Source organism: Lepeophtheirus salmonis, chromosome 12 (assembly GCF_016086655.4).
Source record: "Lepeophtheirus salmonis chromosome 12, UVic_Lsal_1.4, whole genome shotgun sequence".
NCBI classification, from domain to species: Eukaryota; Metazoa; Arthropoda; class Copepoda; order Siphonostomatoida; family Caligidae; genus Lepeophtheirus; species Lepeophtheirus salmonis.
The window spans coordinates 13,317,610-13,338,343 of record NC_052142.2 but is presented as its reverse complement, the minus strand read 5'-3'; the positions used below and the strand labels follow the sequence as shown (position 1 = coordinate 13,338,343).

Genomic DNA, 20,734 nt, shown 5'->3' with positions numbered 1-20,734 from the left:
TGACATTCAATGGCACATGCTAATGAATCAATGTTTTGGATTTAATGTGTTGAAGCTCCTATGTTTCTGGTCAAGATATGATTGAGACACCTCTATCCCAAGATAGTTTCGATCTCAATAATTGTTATATGATAAAAATCTTTTGAAAAAAAACCAAAAAAACACACACACTGTTCATGCTGTAATAACAAAAAGAGCACGATTTTCGATTGTCATATTTTTTTAACTATGAAGGTATAACCTGTTAAAGGTTCCTAGGTATTCGACAGAGAAATCAGAGGAGATGCATCCACCAATTTAAATATTTCTGCTATATTTTTAAGTGATAAGATTATTGAAGGATGATCTTGATGTTAATATTGTTTTGAGACCAATCAAAAACTGACGGAGAAAAATAATGTTAGAACTGGAGATAGAAACTATATAAAATTATATATACAATGGATTTAACAGAAAAATTGAAATTAGAAGATCATAATATGAAATTTTCTTATAGATAAATTGCTTGCAAACGCATGATAGATATAGTAACCGCCTTGGGTGTAGACTATGATATATATATATATACTTGAACCACTTTTCTATGAGCATAAAACTACTAAATACATCTTTCACTCTAGGACTCAATTGCTAAGAATAATAACGAGTATAAATTAATCAACAACACATACGTGCTGTTTACTAAATAAATATTCAGACACCAACATATTCTGAGGTAAAATTGTGTTTGTGCAATTAGAACCGCTGGGCTACAACTTATTTATTCCTTCACATGACAATATTACCTCAAGTTCTATGAAATTGTGTCGTAAAATATGACGGAAGTATATCGTCTGCACCAAGGCCGAACATTTTGCGCTACCTTAGATATGAAGGTTATTAATAGAGGAGGAATCAATATTTACTAGTAAAAATGAGAAAACCATCCTTGATTCATGTACCATCATTGATATCATGAAGAACATATGTTCTTTCTTCAAGAATTTAATAGATACGAAGTGGTTAAAGGAATTCGCTATGATATACACCATTTTTACGATTCATGATACAAAGGAAGATTTTTTAAATAATAATGGAGGGTTTTATTTCCCTTTACAAAGCACAGAAGTAGCAGAAAATATCCGACAATAGTTTCATAACTTCAAGGCGGAAATTACAATTGAATTAGATATTTCCAATAAATTTGGAATTTCAATAAATACAAGTATCTATACAACAATACCTTGTAGAAACTAAAGTGCAAATATTATTTAAGTAATTTTTTAAAATTTCATTGAAAAGTTAATGCAAGACAAAGTTTGTAAAAATTTGTTGGTCAGTATTATAAATGCATCAATCTCAGAATACACAGTCATGTAAATTTACGACTCACCTGTATATTTGATCACACTTTAAAGACGAGACCAGGTCCCCAACTAATTTGGCAATATTTTCACTACTTTGTTCTAGATCATCTAGATAAGGACTGACATCATTATGAGGGTAATATGTACGAGCAATAGATGAGATTCGTCGAACTCGAAGGCCAATATCCTGTACAGCTCGTTGTGAAGTCTATAAACAAAAAATGTTAGAACTACGTTTAATAATATCTAAGTCCACATATCATTATATAATTTTAAGTTCCATAACGAGAGTTCTTAAAAATATTTGATCTTTTAAAGCAAATTTAGAAAATTTGGAAATTTAGTTTTTTTTTAAAACAGTATTTTAAAAACAAACGAATAAATATGAAACAGTCATAAAGAAACATTTTAAATAGTAAATTGTATCACGGCGTCAATATTTTCTTATCTATTATGATACCCAAACTGGTATTGGCATTCGTATTTTGATACTATCTACGTACAGAAAAATAAAACAAATGTTGTTAACTCTCCATCACGTATGGTACCTTTATTTAAAAAAACAACCAAACTTACCTTTTCAAATACTCTAGGAGAGTAACAGACAGATAAGGACAATTTACATATATTTAAAAGGCCTGAGATGATTTTTTGTTTTAAATCTCATTAATTTGATGACTACATATATTTACTTAATATATATTAACGACCTACTGCCATATAACTCAATCCAAACAAAATGATTAAGCAATTTCAAAGAATTAGTATTGGTCGTGAAGAGAAGGACCTACAATCTATCGCAAGGCAAAGATTCGAACGGCTTGGAATTAGCAAGGGCATGGAACAAGCGAATCCTAACGTCATTATGAAGACTCCATACATTTATGCACGTCAAAAATGGCTGAGGTATAGATTAGGAACGGCCTATATTTTTACAAACAAGTTCAGGGAAGATTCCGAAGAGAGATATTACTATTTTTGCCTTAAGAAGATGAAAACGTCGTTCCATCTATACTACCAATGTGAAAAAAATACTCCGATCCTTAGAATAACGGAAGAAGAAATCTGGATTAACTTAGAGGCCAGACTGAGTCCCTCAGATTGGTTCATTGTAACGTCGTCACCATATAAAGATAGGTGGAAGATTGAGTAGCTCATCTCCAAAGTACAATGCATAACATAAGCAGTGAAGTACAAGAACCAAGAGCTCCCTTCGCGGCTCCATGATTTCGTCTCTCAGGCAGTTATAATCCTCAACTCCCTTTTAATCGATGGGAAATATAAATAAACAATACTTATAGAATGTTAACTAATAATGATTTGTCACAACTAGCTCAAGATCCTCTTCATGATATAATTTATTCACCACATCTCTGAATTTGCCAGTTTTTCATTTTTGTTTATATCCGTGTGTTGTTTAGCTGAATTTTAATTGTTTGACATTTCTTAATACAGTAAAATTAATACTTTTAGATGTGAAGAAATTAAAATATTTTTTTGATGACAAAGAAGAAAAAAAAACTACTAGTTTATAAACATACTTGGCCAATTATAAGATTTATGTTCGAATTTGTGGATTGGGATACTCAGGGGTATTATAAAAAGTTAAAAAGCTTCAATTGATTATATGACTATAACTTATCTGATGGTGAAACATATATTAAGGGGCCAGACAAGGAAAACAGAAAAAGCGAATGCTTATTGCGGGTAACCTCTTTAACCATGTTTCCCTATTTTGTAAGAATTCTAAATTTAGAAACTGAATATGGCTGCTTTTTGCAGTGACACGCTGAACTTTGGTGGTAGTTACTAGTTAGACGAGGTCTGACTGTATTTATAGCCTTGAAAACAGAGAGTTTATAAGAATTATAACCAATTGATCCAATATAGCTTAATTCAGTAAGAAACAATATTATCTCTTTCTATGTTTTTTTATAAATAAATAATAGAATATTATACTATTCGATGCCATTTTTTTTTTAAAGTTTCTAAAAGTTATTAATTATGCCCCACAAAATCTATTCAGCCTCCTATATAAACATTTTAGCTTACCTCCATGCTTCGACACTTAGTTGTGGAGACAAGAAAAATATCACATAGTTCGTAATTTCTACGAGGTAGAGTATAATTGAAAATTAAGACTTCAATCTACAACTTGAAAATGAGATATCAATGTTCTTTCCAAAATCTAGTTTTCTTAGGAATAAGTACTTAGAAATGACAAGTTATGAAGATTCTCTTTAAGTGTATGTTCTCGGATTTTTTTTTTTTTGAATGGATAAAAGAGAACTGAGTATGAAGCTCTATGTTGGAAGTACCATATGTGCTATAACCCTTATAATATACATAATTTATTATATTATGTAACAAAATTTCTTGAAACTCCCATCGGCTTAAACCACATTTACAATTGTTATTAAGCCGTAGAACACGAAAATGAACATAAGGGCATTCCATGTCAAATAAAATAAGCTTAAGATATAAAAACGTAAGTAAAATGGACCAAATTCTGGGAGAAAAGTAACCTAACTTTGAGATCCCACACTGGGAGCTATGATAAAAAAACCAACACGAATTTTGGCAACAGTGATAACCTTATTTATATTTAACATGTTCCCAAAGTTTCATTTTCATAAGAGTTGGGCAATTTTTTTTAATGTTAATCAAGTACTTGCTAGTGTATTTCAGTTTTTTTTTTTTTAAATAAAAATTGAGGTAATAAGAAATCTAAATATTGGAATTTTGACTTCATTTTTGGAATTCTCACACTCCAAAATAGTTAAGTACCAAATTTCTTTTGAATAAAAATATATACAAGAAAAAGTAGCGTCTGGTAAAAAGACAATAAAGCGACGAGTATCTATATCTCATGAACGACTCAAAATTATGTACTCAAATTTGACACACTTAATCTACTCATGAATTTAAGTTTTGTGCCAAAACTCATCCAAATCTGAAGGGCTAGGGTGATATGCTCTCGTTGAATTCATATGGAATGATCCAATACAAGCGAAATTGGTTTTGTATTTACAGCAGAGTTTTTTAATCACGATTTATAGATACAATTTAACCATATTTCGACGTGAAATAACTATATCAATGAAAGGGTAAGGTAACAAAAATTGAAAAAAAATATTGCAGCACAAGAAAATAATTTGAGTACTTTTGAATACAGCTCCTATAGAAATCGGCATATCATACAAAAATCAATTAAAATGAAAGGCCTTATTTTTTAACTAATAATTTTTGTTATATTACTTTTATTAGGGAATGTTATTACTATAATAAATAATGCAATTAATAAGCAAAGTAAGGTTGCCTGAAAAAAGTTATGAAATTAAATATAATGTATAATGTAGTCGATTATTACTTAAAATTTTAGTGCCCATGAGATTAATCCCAATTTAAATATTTTCATATATAATGTACCGTGTTCGGAAATGAATCACGCAGTAGGATTTTAATTTTTTTAAAGCTCGTACCCCTTATTTTAAACTGTTTTAAGTTATATGAGCTAATTCTATAACCCAATTAAAACATTTAAAAAAGAACAAACCAATATTCGTATTACGATCGAGAGTAAAGATGAAGGTTCAAAGAAAAAGGATATCCAACTTGCTCAACGCCCAAGGTGGCAGAAATTGTCAGTATCGTCTGCTACTCGGTGAGGTTCGTCTTCATGGCGAAGAATCTGAAAAAGGATTGCCCTTTGCCTCGGTGAAGGAGTAGATAGACAGGAGCCCGATGAAGAGCATGAGAAAGATGGCCAATTTTTGAAATTTAAAAAATAAATTGAATATTTAAAATTTTATTTCCTAGGAAAAATAATTTTCTGTAAATAGTTTTGAATTAAAAAAAAGAGATGAATATTTCTAATATCATTTTTGAATTTTTTTCCCAAAAAATTTAATATTAAATTTTTTTTTTCAAATAAAATCAAAAAACCAAATTATGATCCTGCGGACGACCCTGAAGGAATGGAGGTGAAATGACTTTTGACCACCGTCAAACACAGACCTGATCATCCTGGACTGTGGGGCGCCATTGAGAGGCAGGGTTGTGCGACCTCTCAACCCAATGTGGAGTCCCTGATGGCTGCGGTGGACAAGGAGTAGGAAGACATGAGCGAGGACTTTGTGAGGAAGAGATACTTGGTCTTCTGCGCTAGGATGGAGCCCATGCTGGTGCCCAAGGGAGGCCATTTTGCGAAGTAATATAGCATATCACATCCCAATAAACTAGAGTTTTCTTAATTATCTGCCTTTTTTATTTTCGACCATCTGGGTAAAATTGTACACGGGAATCAATTACTGCACGATTGGCTGTCGCATACTTTATTTGAAAATGAATTATTCCGATTTGGTTTATATTTCATTTCGGAAGTTTTTCAAGCTATAATTTTTATTCCTTATTTAGCAAATATTCCATAAGAAAATTAACAATTAAGCTGAAAAAGTAAGCTTTTGTTTAACGACAAATATTTTTAAGTTGGTTTTTTTATTGGGTTTTAGATATAATATAAAGCAACTTATACAAATATGAAAACAATATTAGCTTTCAAATATGCTCCTTCATTTTTATTTGATTAGAGTGAACAAAAAGCTTCTTCTCTTATTTTTGTTTGTTAAAAAGTCAATGGATTTTACCTTGACCGTAAAACATGTCAAAATTTCAATATTATACACGATAATTTTCCTCACCCTATGTCCAAAAATATGAATTCCTTTTCGACAAATGCCAACCTCTCATCAGAAAACGAAGTCTGGCCTGAAAGACATTCTCTAGTGTTGCATACGCCTTATCATACAAAAAAATCTACTGGATTTAGTAAAGAAGATCGTTATTTTGCTCAAATAGATTTACCAAAAAGATATTGAAAGATTCCTTTACATTCCGATTCCTAAGAATTCCCAACATTCATTACTCCTTTCGGGACTTACAAATTTGTAAGATATCCCATGTGATTTATTTCTATTTCTATTTTCCATCTCCTATAGAGGAGACATTGCAATTGAATGGTCTGTATTATGGAACCCTTCATAATTGCAAAATCATTAAAGCAATGGCCATGCTGAAACAACAATAAAAATTGTTACATCTACTCTCCAAAATGCACTAATGGATTTAATAGCAACGAATTCTACTCAGCAATGTTTGAATTGAGAAATTCCCAAAGGAATGATGGTTTATCTCCTGCTCGCCGTCTAAAAGTACTTTAAAGTAGAGAAGTTATATGATATAAACTGTGTCTTGTTTGGGATTTAAGATCTCAAGTACCTGCCCATAGGTAATCTTTTAACAAACGATGGCAACTTAAATCAAAGGAAGCAGACCAAATACGTCTAAAAACAATATCACTGGGAAAATTTTACTATGACAGATTTACACCTACTCAAAGAATAATGTCAACTGGTTCTCACGTCATAGTCCAAGCCCCGTTAACGAAGAAGAGGGACACATTCGCTCAAGTCGTCGTAACTCCAAATTGCTGAAGATGTCATTTACTAAAATAATTATCGAACAAATTCAACTTTACTCAACGCCGTCGTACTCGAACCAGAAAGTAAACTATTATATCAAGCTCAATAGATACAACGTCGTAACTCCAAATTGCTGAAGATATCATTTACGATGATAATTTACTAAAATAATTATCGAACAAATTCAACATTACTCAACGCCATCGAACTCGAACCAGAAAGTAAGCTATTATATCAAGCTCAGTAGATACAATCTTATGGACACATCCCTTAATTCGTATCAATATGATAAATTTCCGAAGGGGGGGATCAAGTTAATATGGTGTTCTAGAAGTAGTAACTCCTTAAGTTCCTCTTCTTAGTAGTCTTATTCTATTTATTGTACAGGATAGTTTTATATGTATATAATATAGTATTTTATAATTTCATATTTTGGTCTTTATTCTTTTACACATACGACCATATCAATATTCAATTCTTAATTCATCTGGATACTGCCTTAGTAAATAATATATTCGTTTAATATGCAATTTTTAATAGAGATTTTGTGAGTTTATTAAGCTCATTCATTTTGTTTTTCCTTTGAAATTCTTGGATTATTCTTTGTTTCTATCTGAGGACTGAGCTGTACAACGGTAGCTATAAAAATGTAAAATTCTAGCTATTATTTTATATAATACATGCAAACACCGAAACGGATAGGAACTAATTAGATTTCCAAAATTTGGATTTAATAATTAATATTTCATAGAATTTTTTTATCAAAAATAAAAATTGAATGTTTTTACTGTAAGAAAAACAAATTACATCATATTAAAACCCCAAGTTAGTATTGTGTCAGTCCATATTAAGGACTGAAAACTACAGTGCCGTCTAGTTCATTCTCGGTATGGTAGAGTTTAGTCTTACATATCAGCCATAAAAACTAATATAGTTTGTTCTTAATGATGTCACTCTACTATATTTCTTTATTTAGTTCTAGCACTGGCAGCCGAAAGACTGGCAGTCTTAAGGAACTGGACTACACCAAATAAATAAGGACAACACTACCACAAACTCATGTTATTAAAAATAAGTAGAAAAAAAGAATATATTTTTTCTCCATGAAATATTTATTTTCAGCACTATAATTGATATTTACGAGAGTAAAATGGAGGGAATAGTTACAAATGAGATACAAATTTAAATAATGTAATTTTTCTAATTATTGAAGTGTTCATCATTTAACAAAATAATTGTGGTTTCTAATTTATTCAGTTTACTTTCCGGGTTATAAAAAGGTTAACTAACGGAGGATTAAAAATGTATTTTAATATACTTGACATTGTTATTTAAATTATATCAAATAAAAAATAATAATATATTTTGGATTGAGGTCCGCAATAGCTAAGATGTATTTGGTAGTAACATATAATATAACAACTAAACAAAAAAAATATATCATTTTTTATAGATAAGATATCACTAATTCATTGTGATACTACATAACTTCTAGTAAGAAAATTTATCTGCTCTGGATTACATATTAGTTTCATACTTCTCTGCCACATCATTGATTACTCATACTGATCTTATAAAACTATGTTCATTTCTGTAGCTGTTATTATCTTTTCATGTGTCAACTTGAGTAGTGAGAAAGTCATATTTCACTGCAATATCATCAAATAGAGGGCGATACTTTGGCTTTACCAGGTCTGAGAGAAATGTAGCTCTATTGATGACAGGAGACAAATCGTAAATCCTAACTATCAATACAGATGCTAATAACTTCCAGAAGATGAGAGACAAATCCAGATCCTTAAAATACAACCACTCCTTCCAATTTACACATATAGGTTCAATATCTACACAAATTTTACCGGATGAGAAACAGATGGCTTGTCGGATTTGTCGATATAAATGTACCTTTAGTCCCCTGTCTAGAATTACACGCCACTCATTATCCTCATCTCATATCAAGAGCATGGATATTCATCTAAAAAATCAAGTTAATGATGAATAAAGCAAGACATTAACTCTGATCTCACAAAGATGCTTATTGGATGTATATACCCTTATCCATTGCTAATCATCTACATTCAAAAAATTTATGGAGAAATGCACAGGTAAACCTATTCCTTCCCTAGGAACCATCATTAAATTAATGGAGGATGTTGGTACTGATGTAATTTATAGAAATACATATAAAAATGTTTTGAGTCATCCACACCAAATGATGATCAAGTTGTTAAAAGTATAAAATATTAACTAATTTCGAAATGGAACTCAGAATTTTGTACTATCTAACGGTAAGAATTCAATTTTTTTTTATAAATCTAACCATTAAATATGATTATATTTTAGCTAAACATATCAAGAATTAGATACACGACTCATTAAATACCAAAACAACTGCTTAAATGGTCACAACAACGGGGGTAGTAGCTTTGGATGGTTCGCAACTAGTTTGTCTAAGACTAGTTTACTCACTTAAAGACTGGGGTATGATCATTAGGTTTTCCAATATTACATAGTCAATAAATATTCATTTTTTATCACTTAAGGGTTAGCTATGGTTGATAGGCTCCAAGAAATGGTGTTCAGAAAACTCATAAAAGGTAAAAAAACTGCTTAAATGGTCAAAACAACAGGGGTAGTTGCATTGGGTGTAGCATTATAATTAGCAATTGTGTATATCCTTGATGACAATAGTATGTTGTTATATAAACATAAATAACGGGGAAAAAATCTTTTTTGATGCTCTTAATAAGGAATAATATCGCCGGACATTACTACATAATTGGTTTTTGCTCTAAATCTTTAGGATGGATTTATTTCTAACATTTTTTTATATTAGTATATTTATTGTCTAATTTTATGATTTTGACATTTACTTTATTATTAATAATTAGTTAGATTTCATCGGTAGATACATCTATCCTGTGCACAATTGTATATTGCAACTTCCACATGAAGAAGAGGGGTGATTATCTTTTTTTGATTAAACTCCACGTCTCACTTGTGTTTTGCACCCTAAAGTTATGACATATTTAACTGGATTCTGATGTCGGAACAATAAAATATTATTTGGATCAATCTATTATTTCAATATTCTGTATATATCATTTATTGTTATTAGTTATATGATTCCAATTGTTTAATTTTGTATATTTAACATAAATGTATGATGGTATATTTTTTAGTATGTAGATTATATTTAATTAAAGCCTTCTTTTTTAAACTTGGCACTTCAAATATATTTCGAAATACTCTACTTTGTCGTTTCATTAGCTATTATTCTGAGAATAAGGTTCATAATGAACTACAATTTCATGGAGTGTGACGTTTTCAAATCTACTGTAACGAATAAAAAACGTCGAAGTCAATTATATGTAGTATATTTTCATTAAACATTTTGCTAATAAATACTTTCCTAATACCCTCAAAAATCATAATAAAGCAGGCAGCTGATAATCACATGAGTATTTTAAACAATCTTTAAATGTCTTTTTTTCCCCCCTTTTCCTTGCACATGTTTTTCTCTACAATAATATCAACTTTAGTTATAACCTTTCTGGGACCGCTCACACTCAAATGTAAACAGAAAAAGTACTTAGGTTACCTTCTGATCAACTTGACTGAGTAAAAAGAAGTAATTTTTTTTTTGTTCTATTTAAACAAGATCTCTATGACAAAAACCATCTACAGAATCATTACCCGCAGGGCCATTAGAAATCAAAACTCCAAAATTTGCTCTTGACAAAATCACTAACTCAGAAAAGAAAGGGTTAGACATTGCAATTTGCGTGGAGATAGTAGATTACCTTTCTTTCAAAATCCTCTACAACCACAACGAAGTAAATAAGAGCTTAGTATAAATTCAGACACTAAAATTAATGGTTCTAGGTAATTTTATCACTAACATTTTCGCCCCTACATTTTTTCCGCTTGTATTTTTTACTCGAGTAGATTTTGTCGCATGACATCTTCGCTGGCTTTTTATATTTTTTCTATTATCGGTTCGAACTTTACTGTTGTATCTCGATCAGATTAATTATATAGGAGGAAAAAAAAAGGAATAATGATCAAGAAGTAATCTGTAATCTTGTACTGTTTATTTATTATTATAACTTATAAGGAGTAAGGAATCAGGGATCTGGTATGCTGAGTCTATTTCGAAAGGACTCATTATTTAGTAATATTGTAATTTTACACTTTTCATTTCATATATATCCCTTAAAGTTTGAGTTATCGTCGACTTTATAAGTACACATATATGTGATGCCTCTAATCTTAACTAATTATTATTATTTATTATATTATTTTCTGGAGTTCACTTTTTATATGTGTAAGTTAGTTTCTTGTCCTTTTTTATTATTAATTCATCCGTGTACTGTTAAAATAAAAGGGTTGTGTTTTTGTCATAAAAGAGTGAAGAAGTTACTTATTTTATAGAATGTTCTAAAGTGAAATATTAGTAGTGTTTCGAACAAACTATATACAAAGGACTGAATAATATACAATAGATATAAACTATCTAAAACTCTAAGACCATGTCAATTCATATTATATAATATATATTATATTATACTATGCATCATATCATATATAATTGTGACTCGGGGTGTATGAAGTTAAAAAGTGATAATGGTCTACTTGGTAATAAGTAATACAGAAGGTTCAAAGTTAGGGGATGATTATTTACAGACATAATACAAAAATCGGGGTAAAAACTTATTGGAAATACGAATCCCCTTTATCTAATACAAGAAACATACTGTTTCAGAGAATGATAAAATTTAGAGATATAAAAACCACAAAATTAAAAGCTTCAATCTAATTATTTATTGAGTTCCTTACAGATACAGCAAACAAACGTTGTTTATGAATACATGAACATGAGATAGATTCACAAATAAAAAGTCGTTTAGTCGAATCATTAATTAGATTATTATCTTTTATCAAATCTAGCTGTTTTCTTTGCTACGTAGATATACTAGAGATGATTGTTTATGTCAACCCATGTATTTCCTAAAAGACGTTCACTCTCCATATATATTAATAGTACTCCCTGGATAAGACTAAGGCCAAGTGAGATTAATCCAAGAAAAGAGATGCAACTTCGTGAGCTATTAAACATCATTGATAGAAAAAGTAGATAGGGTAGAGAAATAAGAGGCTACCCACCATCATCGGACAAAAGCTATAATTACCCTTTCTCCCTATCTATGGAGGTGTTTTTTTTTCATTTCTTAAAAGTCCTGAGTCCTTTCGAAATGGAGTCAGCGTACCAGATCCTCGATTCCTTACTCCTTCTCCTTAGTTATAATAATATATAAACAGTACAAAATTACAGATTACTTCTTTATCATTATTCCTTTTTTTCTTCTTCTCCTAGCTATAATTAATTTGATCGAGATGCAACTTTTAAGTTCGGACCGATAATAGAAAAACATAGAAAGGCGACAAAATCTACTCGAGGAAAAAATACCAACAGAAAAAATGTTAGCTACAAAAATACCGGTAACGAAATTAACTTACATTGCAGCTTTTCTGTGCTCCACAGACCATCAGACAGAGAAAGAAAAGATAAATAATATTTATGAACAGCGTTCCCCATTTCTTTAACTCGACAAAATCATTGAGTGCGTTGCCCATCGATGCAAAAAACACCATCATGATCAAGTCAGTTAACCTTATCTTATTAGTAAATTTAAGGCAAAATGAAAAGCATAACGCCCCTTTTTTCTATACGCTAGAAAAATGACAAATACTTAATAAATAATGAATATTTCACTTTTTTAAATCAATAAATACATTAAAACTATTGTAAATCAATAAATACATTAAAACTATTGTAAATCAATAAATAGTATTAAATTACAGGAATTTGACACCAACTTTACAAATGAATAAGAAATTTATTTTAGCATTGAATCATGACGTCGTATAGATGATAAGTTTTTAGACGATACAATTAACTAAATTCATTAAAATGTATTGAAATACCCATAAAATTGTATTTTATAGCTCAATTTATGAATTTATCTCGTAAATGTCGGAAAAAAAGTTCAAGGTGGAGTTATTTCCCTTATAACTTTTTCTATCCATTTTTCTGGAAGCCATGCAACCATTCCACTCAACTGTAGTTTTTTCCTTTTATAACTTAAAACCCTTTGAGGTTTCTACTATCTTAGATAAAATGGATTCATTTGATACATTTCTACTTGTCTATAATGAGCAGAATATACCTTTATCGGGTATTATTGTGATGTTTCTAACGAAAAATTAGCAGGATATCTAAATATACTTGGTCCAAGTCTTATAAATATTATCAATAGGAGTTGTTCCCATCGGGGAAAACTTCAATTAGGACTTGTACTGTCAACAACTAACCATATTGAAGCAGGCGATCGATCAAGTTATTATCATTTTTCCTAGAATTTTCAAAATTAAAAAAACTAGCCACCAGAGAGGCTTGTGAAAACGAGCTGGTCAAGTTTTTTACCAATAGGGACGAGGATTTCTTCAATCATGAAATACGAAATTGCATTCAAAATGGACTAAGGTTATCCAACAAAACAGCGCCTATTTTATAAAATAGAATAGCCCTAAATCTTAATTTTGTTGTAAAAATAATGGGAAAAACGCTCAGAACTTTTTACTTTACCATCTATTTTGAGTCAACTACGAATGAACCGACTCCTAAGCAGCGAGACGAATTAATTTTTTTTAAATTTAAAATTATTCACAACTAATTATAATTATGATCGAGATATTTATCTATTTTCTTGCCTAACCCTAATCATTAAAAATTTGAATATTAAAAAAAGTCTATTATTTTGTTATTTGTTTATGTAATTCATTTATCCCTAATAAGTAGGTATATTAAACGACAAAGCATTAATTAGCGGCGCTGTAAATTCTTGAGCGAGCGCGTATTGTTTTAAATAACGAGCAAGAGATGACAATTATATGCGCTTACCACGATTAATAGAAATACAAGGTTATACCATAACGCGTGTACGACTAATGTTCGACTTCCACCACGCTTTTAATATTGACGTCATAGTAGATGAATGTTTGCGTGTTTTGTTAAAATCTGCCTGTCTTGCCCAGCAGTCGGTACAAAACATGAGATTGAAAATTGTAGCTAGCCCGATTACATGATGGTCTAACCTTGTATTTCTATTAATCTTGTGCGCTTACATAATTAGTAACTGAGCGGGAGCGCGCTCAACCTTGAGGTGAGTCATTCCCTGCAATTTGATATTACATGAGTGTAAATATAGGTTCATTGAATTGCTTACGCACACATAATTTATCCCTTTATATTATTATTATTGCACTTCACTTCATAATTATTTCTTTAAATTAAAATTTAAGGATAATAATAACAAAAAGAGGAAAAAGATATGCATGCTAAATAAGAGCTCAAGCACATCAGTGAACCCACCTTTACAAAAGATTCTATTAAATTTATCGTCAATATAACCTGTATAAAAAAAACCATGTACAATAAAATTATAATAAATTATTATCATTCAAACTTTCTGTTAATTTTTGTTGGAATTTGTTGATAAATACAAGTAATAAAATAATTAGGTGACACTTTGTGGTCAGCTATATAATCATTTAATGGAGACTAGAGTAGGGTTGTCCGGAAAATTTGGAAATTACAATTTAATTCTTAACTCTTCCGCTTCATATAAAATATAACAAAGAATTATTCTCGTTTCATGTTACGTATCTTTGCACACTTTCAAAAAAAATAATTATAAGGTTAAAGAAGAAAAAATAATCAAGTTGAACTGCAATTTGCTCTGAACAGACTATAAGGGAAAGAGGTGTCGAGTATATTTATCAAGAATGTTTTTTGTTATCTCTAATTCTGATTCGTCTGAAATTCTGTATATGCGCTTTTTCATCTCTTAGGCTATTCATTGTTGTATCACGTCTTTTGAGTAAGATTCACCCAATGTAATTTAATAGAAGTCAACATTTAGGACAGGGTTATGTATTTTACTTTAGAATAAACCAGAAAAATAAACTATTAATTAAAACTATATTTCATAGTATCTGAATCATAATAATGCTCTAAAAAATTATAAAAGTAATTTTTTACTTTTAATACTAGACTCTAATAATATACGAAGGGTATTTATAATCTATATTTTTGATCGAGGTTACATGAATCCTGAACATAATTCATACACTTAGTTTTTGTTTACTTTTTATTTCCACCATCTTGTCTCCTCTTTCCATTTTAGTATCATTAGTTTGCTCAACTTTAATATTATTATCAAATTCTCTCTTCTTGTTAATTTTCTCCAAACTTAAAACCTTCTTTTAAAAAAGTGTGCCAAAATTCATTTTAATATGCAACGAGAATAATTCTTAAAATTATACGGTCTTTATTTATGCTTTTATATAAAATAGACTTTTTGTTGGTCAAAAATTTTTTTTTTAGAAAAATGCTATTAAGGGCTGCGATGGCCTTGAAGGCCGAAAAATTGTTGCCAGAACCATTTTTGGAGTCTTAAGAAGCTACATGAAAAATTTCAGACAAATTCATTCATCGGATTGGGCGTGATTCACGGAAAAATAAAAACATACAGACATTCGCATTTAATATATAGATGAATAAACTGTAAATCTTGTTATAAAAAAAAACAAACATCATAGTTAGGTTATGTCACATCTCCAGAAAACTCTGAAGTGCCCTTAAAATACAGTATCATGGTTCAAATGATGTAATGCGAATCTGGTCCAAGTTTCATCTAATCATTAATATTAAAACAAATAAGCTTGGGTATAAATGATCTAGACAATAAAGGACAATACATGAACAAGTATAAATATAATGAAACATTAGCTAAAATTGATTAAGATTTAGCAAGTCATATATTAAAACATACGAACTAACTAAATCAAGTAATATACTTACAACAATCAAATGCTGAAAAGGATGAATTTGGTCATTCGAACATTGAAGGTAATATGCAGAAATTTCTCTTGGTACTTTGTCTTCAATGGCATGCATTACCCATGGAGTAGGTTCATAACAAAAATCCGCAGTGGCTACAGAAATAGTTATATATACTGAAGAAAGTAACCAAAGGAGTATAATAGAAAAAAGGCCAAGAACCGAAAATAAAATCAAAATACATCGAGAATGAATTATGGCACCGACGAACAGAAGAAGACAGAATAGGGTGAACAATCCTGGAAAAATTAGAAATTATTTGATTAAAAAATGTTAACATAATTAACTCTGACAATCTGTTAGTAGGGATGCAAACAATTGAGTAATTTATTAATCGATCAATGTATAAGGGCTAATTTTTCTGAAAATCTGATTTTCCCCTGAGTTCCTATTTATGAAATAGAAATTGCACATCATACTCATTAATATGATAATAATAAGTAACAAAAGGGAAAATACATTAACAAACGGAACTATGCAAAAAAGAAAAAGAAAAAAAGAAGCCAATTAATATGTGTTAGAAATTAATGTATCAAACAGTATATTCATAAATACAACAAAATGAGGATGACTTTAATTTAAAACAATCATTAGTACACAGTCTTTAATTATCAATATAATGATAGATTAATTTTTAAAAAATGTATTAATTTTTAACAAGCACAATCCTTTATCTTAAAATAATGGTTACCTGTATCAAACTAAATTATCCCTTAAAATAACAGTTGTGTTCATGAACAAAACCGAAACATCCAAATCAATTGAACAACAATGGATAAATTTTTGCATCCCTATTTACTACAAATTTATAATTTTTATAGAATAATACTCAATATCGTGTGGAGCAACTGAGATTTAAAATATTAGATGGTTAACACTATTTTCCAAATTTTCTTTTCAACATATTTCAAAGGAAAGCATTAATCCTCATTTAAAAACCAATGGATTCTTGAAGATTAGAGTTAGTATCCCTAAGTAATTCCCATAACTGAAGTCAGAGAGTCGACTCAAGGAACTCAATTTAAAGGAAAGAGATTATATTAATTATTATATACGAAATAAACTATTTTATTGTTGATAAAACTAAACACATCTTTGAAAATTAATTACTTTTGATTTCTAAGCGGAAAGAGTTGTAGTATAATTTTTACAATCTATGTACAGGTATGACATGAATATTTAACCTTAAATAAAACCCATTATTACTTAACTAAAATATATCGTGTGCACAGAACAAATGCGGAATAAGTCATTTAATGAAAGAATATATATATGGCTATGATTGATATACTACAATAATTACCCATACTTTACAAATACTGTGAGTAAATATTAGTATTTGTCTTTATTAGATTTATAAAGATGTAACTCATTCATACTTATTATTGAAAACTAAATGCACTTGTTATACTTTGGCCCACAATGCACTCTCATATAAAACATGTTCACCTAAATTTAGTATTTATATTAGTTAAATTAGTTCCTCTACCGGGAATTTCAGACATCAAACCCCAAAAGATTGAAGTAATTAAATTATATATATAAACTTAAGATAAAGACCTTGTAAGGCCATTGTAGCCGGCCATCGATACACTTCCAGAATCCTTGGCCAACGCGTCGCGTACTTGAAGTCGATAGGATTCTCATGGTGATGAATGGCAAATTGGATTTGCTTCATAGCTTTCTGAGCTTCACTTATATTATAAAATACGAGATCGGCATTATTCATCAAATTTGAATGCTCATTTTTAGACTGTGGAGTAGACTTTCGAAAGGGGCCATCAAATAAGTGACTAAGATTATCATTAAGATCGTCTGTTAGAACAAGTAAGTATTTATGCGCAATCTCCTGACTATGAGATATAATTGTGTTGATATTTTTGGTGGCCTTTTCCAATTCAATAACTCCTTTGTGAAGCAAATGATTGCCAAAGAAGCCCAATGTCAATGTTGTACAGCATCCCAAGGCAAAGAAAGAGAGACAACAGCGAATGGGCCGAGATTTGCGCTTCTTGCCATCCAAAGCACTTCTGATGCCTTTGGTTCGGTCACAACAACGTGTCAAAAGGTACATCAAGAGCAGAAGAAGAGTTCCAATCAACCAACCTGCGGGAAGGGAGCCCAAAATACCCAAAGATTCCAAGTACACATCACTTTCAGGGTTAAATCTCCCATCTACTTCATGACCCGTAATATTCACATGCGGCACGGAATGAAATACTTTGGCCCAAATTGTGGGCTCATAAGCTGTTTGAACTTGACTACTACTCTCAATTAAAGACATCCAGACAATAAAATCTGAATCAGGCACCTCCAATTCCACTCACACCTTTCGTTGTGAGAAACTGACAAAACACTCTAAAGTCCAGTGAACAGCATCACCAACAGAAACTGAGAAGTGGGGTTGCAACTTCAAGCTTGCAAGCCGCCACTATAGACATAAGATATGTAATGCTCAATTACTACGCGAAGAACACAAAAGAGAGCAACAAAAGAAAAGGAGAAGTTCACTTGAAGGAAAGGAAAAGAGGGAGGAAAAAACAGGCCCAATTCTCAGGGAGTAAAAGTAGGTTATAGCATTAAAAAGAAAGAGACAAGATGGTTGAAATAAAAGTAAACAAAAAAAAATAAATAATATGAATTATATTTACCATTCACGTAACCTCGATCAAAAAATATAGAAAAAAATAAGTATGTTAACAAAGTAAAGGGGACCACCAATCATTTTTTTCGCATGGGAATAATGTAGCTCTACCATATGATTCATTTTCAAACCAGTTCTTCAACGAATGTTTGATTATTGAGTGATTAAACATTATTTGATTTGAATACTGTATTTTGGCAAAGTTTTGCAAAAGTTTATTATATTTATTGAGTTTAACGTTTACATAAAGATCCCAGCCATATCACTCTCCAAAAAAATATTCAATTCTACGAGATATAACTATATTATTTCGTCATTTAAAGTAGTTTCTTCAAATTATTGTCACGGATAGCTTTTATGTTTCGACTCTCGAGTCTCTCCAGTTAACCTGTAGGTGCTTGTCAATATTCCTACGTACGTAGTAGGGTTATATTTATTAGTTTGTCCAAATTTCAGCATACTTTACACTGGTTATTGACACTCAGGTCGTCCGCAAACTAGGGTAATAATTATTTAAGTTGAATTAATTTGATTTCCCCCCCCCCCTTATTACAAAGGTTTTGATGTAATTGAACGATGACACATTCTTTATGTCTATGTAATATCTGGGAACTATAATGCAATGAAATCTTCACGAAACTTGAATGAAATATGAGAATCAAGATATGGAATATAAAAATATTTTTTGTTTTACTTAGCTGTTAAACAGATTGGTTTAAGGATATATAAAAAATTCAAGAAACTTTCGGATAAAAATATGATGACAAGATTCTCCAACGAATGTAATACACCGTTCCTTTGATCACTTAACGCTTTTGAGCCTATAAATCCTTCTCCTTATAACTCAAACTTAAATGACCCTCAGATCTCTCTCTCTCAAAGTGCCTCCAAAACAACTCCAAATAGCATGAGTTAAATGAACCCCAAGCTTCTTTTGCCCAATGTGCCCCTAAAACATTCAATGAAATATTTGTCTCACTTTCTTCACTCCAAAAGAAAAACACAGACTTAGAAATTTTAGTATCAAAATATAAGGCAAAGTCCGAAAGACTGGAAAATTCCATTTATGAAGATTTTAATGACCCTACTTGTTTAACACAACTTCAAGTTTTAGCTGTGCTGGGCAAACTTCTGAACTTGGTTATCATCAAAGTTGTGGTACTCGAGTCATTTTATCATAGACTTGGTCTCTGAGTATGATTAATCAGGCTCAACTCGGAAAAGATAGTAGGAAGACACGTAGATATGGTAACTTAGCAAAACGAGTAGTCTCAGAATTTTTAAATTAACTTGAACTCCGGAATGGTTGACTCGACTACAACACAGGATATTACATTCAAATTAAGGAGTTTTCTGTTAAAAGTGGTTTGGTTAACTACAGATTTATGTGTATTAAGTCAAGAAGAAATCATCATCTTCTCCACTCTCCTCGTATTTTAACAGCGACTTTAGTATTTATGTTAATGAATAATACAAGTTTGAGTAATGAAGTTGATATCATGGAGCCTATGTTTCAGGAATTAACAAAAATGGAACTTAAATTGTCAAGCAAAGATCTATAATGAAATGATTATAACATATTTTAACAATAAAAATTAAATATTTTAAAGATATCAAACACCAACTATTTATTTAAGAGTTTATTAGGACAATTTCGTTATCCGTCTTTTGGAGGGTGGATAGTTGTCTGATCTGTATTTCTTCCTGGAGCTTAACAAGCTTATCTTGCTATAAAATATTTTTACAATTGAATTTTTTTTTTTCCAGCAACAGTAAACAATAAGTATTCTCAGAACAGTACAAAACAACGTTCTTAATTTCTTCTAAATCCCAAAATAAGAAAATCTAGTGTATAATGGATATGTCAAAAAAACAAAAAACAAAAACGAAAATCAACATGGAGACCCTGTTGAATGTGATGAAAGAGGATAATAGTATTTTTTTATTAGATCAGGTACAATCAGCTGTTACAAAGGAGGAAGAAGAAAATGATATAAAAAAAGAAATTTGTTAGAAATATTTCGATGTCGATCCTTAATTCTACTGTGTGTCCAACAAGGACTTACAATTATAACTCCACAACAAATCCTGAGGGTTACGCTCCATTTCTGTGAGCACAAACGAATGTTCAATCAGATTTGGAATATAATTGAATCTATTTAGGGAAGGATGTTCACTACTGAGAAATTATATAATAATAACAACTGCTAAGGAAATACAAATTCATTCCTCAGATTACTATATAAAAAAACCAAAAAACGGGCTATTTAAAAAATACACTGGATTTTTATCACTGATC

General features: G+C 30.4%; 1 protein-coding gene and 2 long non-coding RNA genes across 3 annotated transcripts in view; 1 reads left to right on the top strand and 2 right to left on the bottom strand.

Moving 5' to 3' along the window:
• The window catches only part of LOC121127201 (uncharacterized), a 29,856-nt gene extending 19,777 nt beyond the window's left edge, over nt 1–10,079 (top strand). Inside the window, exons 3-8 of the long non-coding RNA XR_005867636.2 lie at nt 5,322–6,292; nt 6,344–7,047; nt 7,803–9,114; nt 9,170–9,307; nt 9,370–9,423; nt 9,718–10,079. This is a non-coding gene — a long non-coding RNA (uncharacterized lncRNA). The remainder of the gene's footprint in view (nt 1–5,321; nt 6,293–6,343; nt 7,048–7,802; nt 9,115–9,169; nt 9,308–9,369; nt 9,424–9,717) is intronic.
• The window catches only part of LOC121127198 (protein tweety), a 29,742-nt gene extending 11,332 nt beyond the window's left edge, over nt 1–18,410 (bottom strand). The window contains exons 1-3 of the mRNA XM_040722538.2: nt 17,352–18,410; nt 15,753–16,030; nt 1,373–1,554 (exon numbers count right to left, since the gene is read on the bottom strand). Coding sequence (XP_040578472.1) covers nt 1,373–1,554; nt 15,753–16,030; nt 17,352–18,075 — 1,184 coding nt within the window. The 5' untranslated portion in view covers nt 18,076–18,410. The remainder of the gene's footprint in view (nt 1–1,372; nt 1,555–15,752; nt 16,031–17,351) is intronic.
• LOC139906763 (uncharacterized) lies at nt 11,628–12,560 on the bottom strand. The gene is made up of 3 exons (XR_011782650.1): nt 12,347–12,560; nt 12,019–12,277; nt 11,628–11,934 (listed from the first exon to the last, which is right to left on the bottom strand). It is a non-coding gene; the product is annotated as an uncharacterized lncRNA (long non-coding RNA).
• Nucleotides 18,411–20,734: the final 2,324 nt, after the last annotated feature.